The sequence below is a fragment of the Arvicola amphibius genome, chromosome 13, assembly GCF_903992535.2.
Source record: "Arvicola amphibius chromosome 13, mArvAmp1.2, whole genome shotgun sequence".
NCBI lineage: Eukaryota > Metazoa > Chordata > Mammalia > Rodentia > Cricetidae > Arvicola > Arvicola amphibius.
In genome coordinates this window covers 1488042-1500074 of record NC_052059.1, presented here as the reverse complement: position 1 = coordinate 1500074, position 12033 = coordinate 1488042, and the positions used below count along the sequence as shown (strand labels likewise).

At 44.3% G+C, this 12033-nt stretch overlaps 1 protein-coding gene across 1 annotated transcript in view; it reads right to left on the bottom strand.

The window, feature by feature from the left end:
* Positions 1 to 12033, bottom strand: part of Tmtc4 (transmembrane O-mannosyltransferase targeting cadherins 4) — a 57801-nt gene that overhangs the window by 28998 nt on the left and 16770 nt on the right. The window contains exon 6 of the mRNA XM_038310579.1: positions 220 to 320. Coding sequence (XP_038166507.1) covers positions 220 to 320 — 101 coding nt within the window. The remainder of the gene's footprint in view (positions 1 to 219; positions 321 to 12033) is intronic.

The window sequence follows — 12033 nt, the reverse complement described above, 5'->3', positions numbered from 1 at the left end:
CATTAGCCATGGTCAGAAAAACCAGTTAACACCGGTTAATTCCCCATCTGAAATGCTGGCATGGTGGCAGCCAAGATCGCTAGTCCAGAGAGGACTAAGATAGGTTGGTGATGACACACAGAAGCAGAAGAGGCCCCAGGAGTGGGATGCTCACAGTGTCTCTCTCGGAGGGAATGGATGTGTACAAAAGACAGGCCCTATCAGTGTCTGACCTCTTACCAGCACAGTGATTCCTTGCTCTTTGCACAGCATGGCCACTGCTCCCAGAAAGATACTCAGCAACACCCAGAAGGTAGAAGAGTATGCTCCCTCCTTGTTACCTGCCAGTAACAGACAAACACATAAATTATGTAATAATACATTCCATCTTGCCAGCAAGTGAAATTCCAAGCATGCACTTCACAGAGACACTGACCTGAGTGCGGTCTCCTGATGGACCAATGTGCGTCTCTACACTCTGACTGGACAATACTCTAGAGACAGGACACATGTCCCATCTTAAGGCATCGGGAAACATTGTAAGTAAGTTCTGGCTGCAAAGATGCCACAACCCAGAGTCCCCATGGAGTAAGTTTCTCCTTCCCTACTTGCTCACCACTATAGGGCCATTCTAACAAGTGGTCCTGAGAACTCTGACACTGTAAACAATCCACCTGATTACAGATTGACTCAATGGTCTCCACTGCTATCACAAAAAAGGAGTTCGGAATGCCCACACATCTCCCAGACTCTTACGTCAGGGAAGAGGACTGAGCTCCGTACACCAGAGGGCTCAGGCTGGGTCTGCTCCTCTCTGTGAGCAATGGCTCTGACTCTACCACTGAAGAGTAGTACCACTGATGGATGGCTTCTTTTCCTAGCACTCTGGACCGGTAAAGGTCATGGGTACGTGTGGGCTGCAACCCTCACGGGGGTTTAGCATTCAAGAGCAAGTCAAAAGACCACTCAACATGTAAACTGATGAGAAACCCAGAGGTCAGGGATGGTGGCCAGTGACTACCAAATGGATTTCTGAGGAGGCAGGTGTACACCCATTGCTGTCTGTGGTCAACAGAAAATATAATCTAGTGACCTGTGTTGAACAGGTTGAAGGAGACCGGGTGTCACAAGCAGGCGTCATCCCCGACCCCTCTCTGAAGCCCTCAGTCCTCACCGAAGTGAAGAAACAACCGCATCTTCTTGGGAGAACCAATCATTCGCGTGTCGGGTAGCACCACAAGGACTTTACATCTACCTTCTGCTCGGCCACTCACTACCAACGCATGGCACCTCGGAAGCTACTTCCACTTACTCCCCCATCTATTAAGATAGGGTAATGACCCAGCACTCGGGAGGCAGAGGCAGGCGGATCTCTGTGAGTTCGAGGCCAGCCTGGTCTACAAGAGCTAGTTCCAGGACAGGCTCCAAAGCTACAGAGAAACCCTGTCTCGAAAAACCAAAAAAAAAAAAAAAAGATAGGGTAATGAACCCATCTCAGGAGAGATGGAAAACCTATAGGGGAATGACTTGCCACTATGCTATAAATCATATGAAGGCAAAACATATCTCTCAACATAGGTAAGAAACTGATTATCGTAATTAGTGAGCGAAGAAAAAAATAGAGTCGGGGAGGAAGTCGTACTTTTCACTGTAGAACAAAGTTCTCAGCCATATGTATCTATAAAAACCAGATCAAACACGAAACATTTAAAAAGTCACTTGATACAGGGTGGAAACCACAGGGGCAGCTGGTAAATGCTGTATGTAAACTACCATTTCCTCAGGTCAGTGCGATGGGATTTCTATGGGGCTCCAACACAATAGTCAAGGGGAGTAGCTGGTGAATCCTCCTGGCACAAAATGTGTGAAGCAGAGAGAGCAGTCTTTAAGGTACACCACAGTTCTCATTAAAGTGATCACTGCAGAAACCAGCAGTGTGTGTGTGTGTGTGTGTGTGTGTGTGTGAGCGTGCACGTGTGCATGTGCATACCCTGACTAAGGTACACCACGGTTCTCATTTAAGTGCTCACTGCAGAAACTGGCAGTGTGTGTGTGTGTGTGTGTGTGTGTGTGCGCGCACACGCGCGCGCGTGCACATGCATATGTACATGTGCATATTTTAAGGTACACCTTGGTTATCACTAATTAAAGTGCTCACTGCAGAAACCGGCAGAGTGTGTGTGTGTCTGTGTGTGCACACACGTGTGCATACGTGCATATGTGCATGTGCATTCCCTGACTAAAGTACACCTTGGTTCTCATTAAAGTGCTCACCACAGAAACTGGCAGTGTGTGTGTGTGTCCGTGCACACACATGCGCGCATACGTGTGTACATGCATGTGCATACCCTGACTGGGATATAAGCCTTGTGATTTATTAAGGACTGATTGGCAAAGTCCCAGGATGGAAGTCTTTCATGTCCTGCCAATAATCACCAGGACCTGAAGTACGCTAGAGGTAACCTCAACCTCATGCCCTCTGCGTGTGGGCTAAGAGACCCTTCAAGATGATGAAGGCTATAGCTAGCTGAACCCTTTGGAAGCTCACAAAAGCATGAGCAGCACCATTTTCTGCCAGGACCGACACCTGCTGTTGCCTTCAGGCTAAGAGTAACCCTTGTGAGTACAGCTTTCATTAGTGGCCTTGCTACTGTCACCACCTGGCACCCCTCTGGCTTCCCTGGTCTATATTCAATCCCAGGCACAGTAGCCAACTCAACAGATTCCCACTCTGCTTTGCTTTCCTCACTCCCCTGAGCTAGTATGCCTCTGGCAAAATCCTACCCTTCTGATGAAGCTGTCAAATGTCACTTAAGCTGTGAAGCCACACCCACCCTCCCAGGCAGTCTCCCTTGCAAATGCACTTGCTTTACTGCAGTTACAACAGCATGTGGCCTGCCTGTCCGACTGCCTGTGGGTAGGTGTCCCTAACTGACACCCCAGATTAAGTGAGGAGGAGTCACAGCCTATAAATTGCATAACCATAACCCCCAATCCATCAGGACATTTTTCAGCATACTACAGAGTCTGGGTTTTTGTTATTGCCCCAAACGAGAATTTCTCAAAATTAGACATTTGGTTGGTTGATGGTTTGCTGCAGGGACAATGCTACATATCACAGGAAATTTATGTGCACATCTACTCATTAGACAATAGAAGCATCTCTAACCAAATGTGTTACAGATATTGCCAAATGGCCTTGGTGGGCGGAACCACAGCTGGGAAACCATTGGCCTAAACCGGTGCTACTCAGGTCGAGGGCCTGGAGTCTGAGCTTAGACGTTGCTAAAAATGTAGAATTACAACCCATCCAGGTCTACTGAGTCTGAAATCCTAAGGATGACAACTAGCAAGTCACAAGCCCTTTTAACACGCTTCCCAGATCTTCCGGACACTCTACGGACCCACACCATCACCCCTGCCTGGCAGCAAGCTTGCGTTCAGCTACATTGCCGGCACCCTGCCTGGCTGAGAGGAGCCACTGAGAACTGTACTGACCAGAGAGCCGCAGTACCCAGCTGACTCTGAGTGGCAACACGTGTCGGGTGGATGAAAGAGGATCCTTTCCAGGATGCTTCCAGCAGGGGGCCACCTGGCCTAGACCTGAGTAACTTCAGCACAGGCATGAGCGAGCGTCTCCTAACACACCCCATTTCACTGAAGCTGGTCTGTTAGGAATATTACTTTTTACACTGAGAGCAAGCCTTTCTGAATTTCACAGCTTAAGCTCCGGGCTGTTCAGATGGCAGAGGGCCTAGAAGTCAACATTTCTCCAGTAAAAATCCATTACATGTTTACCTAGTTCTATCAAACAAATGAAGGATGGCTTTCCTTACAAAAATGACTTATGTATATATGGTGCCAAGACATCACAATTAGAACCACCACCATTACCAAAAGCTGCTATGCTAAGAAGGATCCCAATTTGAGGCTTTGTCTGTTCCAAGCCCAGCATGGGGGGCTGCAGTCGGCCTCAGTCCATTGAAACTGTGTCCACTACCCTCTAACCTAACTGTCCTATACAGTTATAGCTGCCAAGACACCTATTTCTGTTCCACCTCAACGTGTGACCTGGATTTCATTTTTTTAAATTATTAAAACCCCATGTAAAGAACTTGCAAATGAAAAGCATTATAAAGCATTATACAGTGAGATTAGTCAGACCCAAAGTCTGTGTGTCTCAATGAACTTAAATAGTCAGTACAGCCATCCTGAAACTTCAGAGCTTTGTCTTTCAATACCAATTCTATCTTATTTATATTTTTATGGATTTGATTTATAAAGCATTCTCACCTCATACTTCTCACCAAAACATACATGACTTCCCAAATTCTTAATTTTAAAAGCACATCCCCCGATCATTTTACATATCTTCCTAGAGAAACAGAATTACTTTGGGTTTTACTTAAATATAATATGGATGGATTTTCCCCCATGGGGGTACCCCCTTAAAACATGCAAAGGCTGACCCTTGAAGGCACCCTGTTAACACAAAGCTAAGTACTACGGGCTTGTGAAATGAAGGAGACATGTTCCATTCACCGAGTCTAGAATTCCACACAGCCATCTCCATGGCTGGCTAACACAGCCTTAATGGAATGTATAAAAACAAGACAGAAAACAGCCCGTGGCCTCATCATGCTTTTCTCCCCAGAGTCAGTCCACAATTGTACTATACCTCTCATGCCCTGGGCTGGGTTGGTTTTTGTCAATTTGGTACAAACGTGACCTATCTGGGAGGAAGGAGTCTGATTTGAGAGAATGCTGCCACCAACCGGGTCTGAAGGCAAGTCTGCTGTGTATTGCTTTGAGTAATGGTCGATGTGGGAGGGCCAGCACATTCTAAACAGCCTCATCGTCATGGGTCGTATGAAAAAGCAGGCTGAGTAACCAAGGAGGAACAAGCCACTAAGCTGTGTTTGTCACTGCCTCTGCTTCAACTTCTTTCTCTGGGTTCCTGTCTGGAGCTCCTGCCCTGACTTCTTACAAGGACAGACTGGGAGGTAAAAGTGTAAACTGAAGCAAACCCTCCCCTCTCCAACTTGCGTTGGTCATGCTTCATCAGAGCGGGAGAAAGCCCCAAAATGTCCCCGCTCCCCTTCCTTCATCGCATCCTCCCTCAGGCTTCTGACATAACACACCCAGGACAAAACCACTGCGGTACAAACACGCCATTCGCCATTCACCGTTAGGCATTGCCTCTGAAATTAGTGGCAATTTCAGATCAAAGGCAACCCTTCCACGGTCAGTTATTAACCCAGAGACGGCTTCACCTGCAGAGAGCCACAGTCCAGACTCGCCACCACCTAGAAGCAAGTCAATTAACGCTAACAAGCACTTGAAATGTACCTAGTCCCAGCTGAGATTCTGAGGACTCTAGATGAAAAACTAATATAAAGTATCTCACATTTTATACTGATTCTATATAACATTATATTTTTGATTGACTGAAATTCATTTCCTTTTTGGTTCCTCCAGACAGGGATTCATATCCCAGCCAGGCCTCAAACTCACTGGATATCTGATCTTCTTGCTTCCACCTCTCAAGTGCCGAGATTACAGGGCTGGCTCACGTAGACCTGGGGACCGGACTCAGGGCTTCATGAGCGATACACAAGCACCCTATCAACTAAGCTCCACCTCCAGACCACTTGTCTCTGTCTGTAACGCCTCCAGACAGCAGGAAAGTAAAAGGGACAAGCGGACCCCGGTTCTTGCTCCACTGTCTGCAGTATCTGCAGACCCCAGAATCGGGGAGTCTCAGCTCACAGTTGAGATGACCCTCATACTGCTATGTCTGTCTTCCAACCAAACCTCTGAAATCTTGCAAAGTATGAAACGAACCTGCTGATTTAAATACAACTTTTTTTTTTCTCACCTATTCTTTGCTACAGAGTTACCTGTATTTTATCTGAAGCCATATAACTAAGCAAGTACACATGCTAGGGTGTCTTCCAGAATCTAAACTAGAAAGCCTAATGTTTGAAAACCCCATTGTCTGGGGCTGGAGAGATGGCTCAGTGGCTAAGAACACTTCCTGCTCTTCCAAGGACCCAGGTTTCATTTCCAGCACCCTTATGAGGCATCTCACAACCACCTGTAACTCCAGTTCTAGAAGACTCCACACCCTCTGGGTTTTGCACACAGGTACCTGCCTACATGCAGTGCATAAACATACACTCAGACACATACACAAAATAATAAACAAATAAATCTTTAAAATCATGTCATTTAAGTTAAGGGGTCTTCTTTACAAACACGTAGTTTATCTGTGCATTATAAACCAAGGTCAAGCAATCTACACAAAATTAGCAAAAAGTTTCTATTTACCACCAGGGGTGGGTAAAAATCTAAACTGGGAAACTGGTTCTGAGTTCTGAGACAACCACATCTAGTGTAGTTTTATCCATATAATCCCCTAAACTAAGATTTCCTTCTAATCTTGCTTTGTCAAAGCTACTACTGCTAATCATGGCCAAGAGGCAATATAACCTAGGTGAATTTAGACTTCCTGTCTCTGAGGCTGTTTTTAACCAGGCAGCCAATGCTATCAACTCTCATTCCAAGTATGAACATCTCAGAACAGGGACAGAAACACTAGGCCACTCTGCATGTAACACTGAGTTAACTGTTTCTTTTAGGTCCATGTTTATTAGAAATATTTTATATTGACACATTTCTCCTGTAATTATGCAATAATGCCAAAAAGTTAGTAGTCTTCTCGGCGTAAATAAATTGAATTAGAACTTAAGTCTTTTCATTTTTAAGTTAGCCTCGAAACATCTTCAGGATGGAAGTATTCCTAACATGTAAGAGGCCATTTGATTTTTAAAAAATACATCATAAGGAAAATGGATTAACTTTAAATTTTGAAGCAACTGTGGGAAACAGTAAAAATAAATCTTGAAGCAAATGTTACCTCTAATACATTTACATTTATGAATATCTTTGTGCAGGAATAATGTCTCCCTAAGACAGGTGATTCTAACTTGTATACAGCTCTATACAAGTACCTTTACTGGAATTCACTGCCCCAACTTTGTCCAGACTTTAAGCTCAGAAGACTGCAGGCAAGCATGACAGAACCATTTGTAGCCATCCTGTATCTTTCACCTTGAGTAAGATCACTCTCCAGGACAATTACCAGGCACAACCAACACTGACAGCCTAAGATTCAGAACGTGGGAGGTGTGCCTCATTACGCTCCCCTCTGTGCTCCCCTGTCTCGGCCCGTGTCTCTATTATCTAAGACACTGCAGTCCCTTAGGTTAACGGAGGCAAATGCTGAAGGAGTGAGGGAAAACCTCCAACCAGCAGAAAGACACTTGTCAGCACTAACACCCACAAGTGCCAACAGATGTGACCAATTTAATGAAGCATGTGCCTCTGACTTGGCACTCCTTCCAGAGGGAAGCTCTCCTTTCAGCAAAAGCAGCACATTGTACAAGCTAGCCCTCTTCACCACCCTCTGCCTGGCAGCTCCGCCGAGTGAAACTAGCACATCATGGTGTGTGTGGGAACCGTGCCACCACGACAGGTGGTCACAACTCTGTGGCTGCCAGAGCTACACAATGAGCATCAGACTCACGTTCCAAGTGTGGAACCAACCAAGCCTGCTTCCATGCATAGAATGAGAGTCCGACTCGCTGTCCTCAGACAGAGGACCATGTGGAGAAATCTGAGCAAGGGAGGAAACGAGGAAAATGAAGGCAGAGAGGGAAAATGCTTGTAGAATACCACTCCTAACAGTCTACTGGCAATGACCTCAGACCTAAAAATAGGTTTCCATATTTCCATGACACAGTTAGGCAATTAACTATTGGCTTCAAACTTGTAATCCTCTGCCTCAGAGTACAAGGTGACAGGTGTGGGCCACCCAAGTGGCTAGGCTTAGTTTTTTAAGCATTATGATTCTAAGTCAAAGAAAAAAATGTATCTTAAATGAAATGAAAGAGAATGAAAACTCTGGATTCCTGGCTGAACTTCAATAGGACAGCAGCAGAGTAAAAAGGGCTTAACAATTAAAATCAAATGAGCTCTGAGATCTCGTTGGCATTTGGCTGAGCTAAGTATATGCTGCAACAATGTAGCAAGACCACCCCTCTTTGGCAAAGCCCCCCTCCCAATGTAAATGAGACTTCCGGTCCTGTGAGTATATCCTGCAACAATGTAGCAAGACCACCCCTCTCTGGAAAAAGAGCCCCCCTCCCAATGTAAATGAGACTTCCGGTCCTGCGAGTATATCCTGCAACAATGTAGCAAGACGGCCCCGCTCTGGAAGAAGAGCCCCCTCCCACTGTGAGTGAGACTTCTGGTCCTCGGTTACCTCACTGGCTGAAGAATGGAACTGCTTACACCACTCTAGCAAACTTACTGTACGGTGCATACCTGTGTTCCGTCTGCACCAGCAGGCTTTAAAAGAGCTTTTGGTATTGACAAAACATCTCACGAGAATAGTACTTTCTTAGTTTGGGCATTAAAAAAAAATCCATGTACCTTCAATTCATCTGACTTAATGATTTTTTTAAAGTAACTGTCTGTTGCCTTTATAAGAACATTTTCATTAAAAAATCAGTTTCAAAAGAGCTTGTATTATGAAAGCACAAGGGAGAAGAAAAGAAAAGAGAAAACCAGGCAGAGCCCTGGGAATGACAGTGAGGAGATTTCCCTCCATTCTCTGAAACTGCCAGGACGTCAGAGCCTAGCAGAGGTCCCTCCTAATAAACTCAGCTAAACGTTGTTCAGACTTTACAATAATACAGACTGCGCCTATAAAGAAAGCTAATGAGGTTACCAAAAGGAGCTATAGCCTCTCAGAGAGCCTTCTAACGAGTTAAACCAACTCAGAGCACTTAATTTCTGTTCCCTTATAAAATAGTATTAACTCAGCTCCAACGTAAAAAAACCTCTCCCGGATGTTACATTTACATGTAACTAAAACCGGACCTCCTTTTTATTGACTTTATATATTCAAATTCTCAAAAGTACAAAGACCAGGTCTTTAAGCTGGTTGCTGTAAACATTAAGCCTCAACATTAAACAGCATGATTATTTTCATTCCAATAAAAACTGCACTTCTACTACAAAAGAGTTTTACTTCTCTGCGGTACTTACAAACACAGGCAGAACATCTTGCTATGGCGTGAGGCCATAGGGACCGCTTGGCCTGGTCCGTCTAAACTGACAAGCAAGGGAAAAGAACACTGTGATGATTTAAGACACATGGAAATGTAGATGCTCGAATGCCTCTTAATAGGAAAAGCTGCGGACTGATGGAAACCCAAGAAGATGCCAAAGTATTAGAGGTGCAAAGGCCACCCCCATTTAGTCTGCAAATGCCACAAAAAGGTATCTTTTCCCCAGCATGTGCGAGGTAGAGAGAGGGAGGACCAGTTCAGGAAGAAGGGGACTGCTCAGAAACTTGGGCATTCTAAATAATGCCAGCTGTATTCTAATCAGGACAAGCTGGACTGGGGCTAGCGTAGGTCAGAGGTAGAACACTTGACTGGCCTATGCAAATCCCCTAGGTATGATCTCCAGCATGTAAAACAAAAGTATTTTTACATACGTAAGTACAGTGTGTGTGTGTGTGTGTGTGTGTGTATACACATATACATATAATACATGTGGCTATATCCCACCACGGGGCAGTATAGACTTGGTCTTTCTAGGTTTTGTAATCCCAGCATTAGATGCAGGGCCTGGTACAAGAAATGCTTTTAAAACATGACTGATTGATGAGGAAATGAATGATCTAAATTGATGAGCCCCTGCGATACTTTTGAACAGTATCAGAGACCACAAGCATGTTTCACCAACATCTTTCAGGCAGAGGGAACTTCCTGTTCTTCCTCTGAGAAGGTTTATGGACTCTGCATGCCTCTTACAAGAGACAGGTCTTAGGTAAGACATATGCTGACCTAAACATCAGTTCTTAAGGTGCTTGAGGATATTCCCAAGGAGCTGGTAGTTACTCCAACAGAACATTCTATTCTTAACATGTTTGAAAAAGAGTCGAAATCACAAATAAAGAAAAGTTACTGGAAACATGGCACCTTCATCAAGAGACAAGGGAACACTTGGTACACAAGGGAAGGAAGGGGCAGTGTGATAAGGAGGAGACCGAGTGGCTGGTATAGCAAAGAATTATCCCACTGGTCCAGAGGAGTAGGGCAGGTTGCTCACAGGACATGAAGTCCTTAGGTGACTACAGCAGGGGTCAGGTCCACGACCTAGCTCAAGAGAGAGAAGGGCTTCCCTGCAAGGAAACTAATCAGGCTACTTGGAACCTCTAGACTTGACATTGAAATTCGAGGCAGAATTCCATCCTTCTGCAGACAGGAAAACCAGGAGCGTAGACAAACAGCAGCAGAATTAATTCACAATGATGAAGACTCTAGAGACGGGGATTTCAACCACCCACTTTAAATTCTGCAGTAACTGTGGTATCTCCAACTCAAGCATACAAGGCAAGTGAACAGTTAGGGGCAGAAAGGATACAGAGATCCAAGGCTGAGATTAACTTTCAGGATCAAGGCACTGAGGCTTGAAAAGAGTACACCAACTACTCAACTTCAGACACCCCAAAGACCAAGTAACCACGAAGTATGACCGACTCTAAAGGCTCCATCTGATCTACTCTTTCCTGTCTTAAAATGAGTTCAAGTTAATCAGTAAAGAGGGCTTCTGTGAAGGCTCCCACACCTATCCTGTCTTCTCACTGTTGGAGGAAAGTCAAACAAATCAATACCTACTCATAATCCTAGCAGGGTTCCACAGGAACCAGCGCCACCGCTGCTACTGATCTACAAACATGAAACAAGTCCAGGTTAACTTTATTGAAAATACATAGTTGCCTCTTTCTTATGCTAAAGTAAATACAAATACAGTATAAACGATACACAGTGTCATTGGACCAAAAAAGAGAAGTATATGGCCAGTAGTTCTTCATCGACTTCCTAGGAATCAAAGTATAAATTAACTGAAAACCCATCACACCAAAGCCCTTCAACCTCACCATCAGTTTCTAAAGATTCCATATCTATTTATTTTGCCTTTTCAGCAATTGTAATAGAACCTGGGGCCGCGACTAAGCTCAGAAGGTGATCCACCACCAAGCTAAACTCCCAGTTCCAATTACTTTTTGTATGGATGGCCCTTAGAAACAATGTTATGAATATAAAGGAACTCAAAACAGATACACATATACTATATAAATATTAATGCACAAATTCATAAGCTGAAACACAGGAGAGTAAAGAATCCAGGAAGCGAATACAAAGTAGCTTTAGCTTTTTTCTCAACACTCCCAAAAAACCACTTCATTCAAAAGCCTGACAAATTTATCAATGCACTCATTAGAAAGCATTTTAGTGCTGTGATTTTCCCTGTGACATCACAAGAGCAATCTTTAAAAGCAGTGGGAGGTTCTATATGGTGCATCCTACATGTTAAATCTATCGATGTTTAATATTCAATACTTAATATTTAATATACTTTCTTCAAAAAGCACTTCTGATGATTCAAATCCATTCTTAATTGCAATTAGTTGCTTTAATAAGGTTATGTTAAAATTAATAAATGATGATTTAAAGCGACATTTCTGAAAAAAAGCCTCTAAGTCTGAAGTTTTAATTTCCTTGGGGAAAAAGTGTGAATGCAAGAAGCTCCTACCCTGTGTTCCTACTGATTCTGACTGCCAATGTTAGAACATGCAGTGACATTATCTGTAATAACCATGTCTGTAAGGGGGAGACCCTGTATCATTCCTGATTCATAATCTTATGGAAAACATGATTGGTGGCCATCTCTTTGCTGTGAGACTGGGGCAGGTACAACCTCCCCAGGTCATATATATACCAATGAGTTGTCACAGTGGAAGACCCTGCACGAGGAACTGATGGAGGTATGTCTTTCTGCAGGGTTCACCTTTGGTCTCAGGAAGAGAAGCGGCCCCTTGCTCTTCTCTGCACCTGAAGCTATTCCACTCACTTGTCCCCAGACTCCGATGAATCGACTGATATTCAGTGTTTCTTTCTCTCGGCATGATTAAAA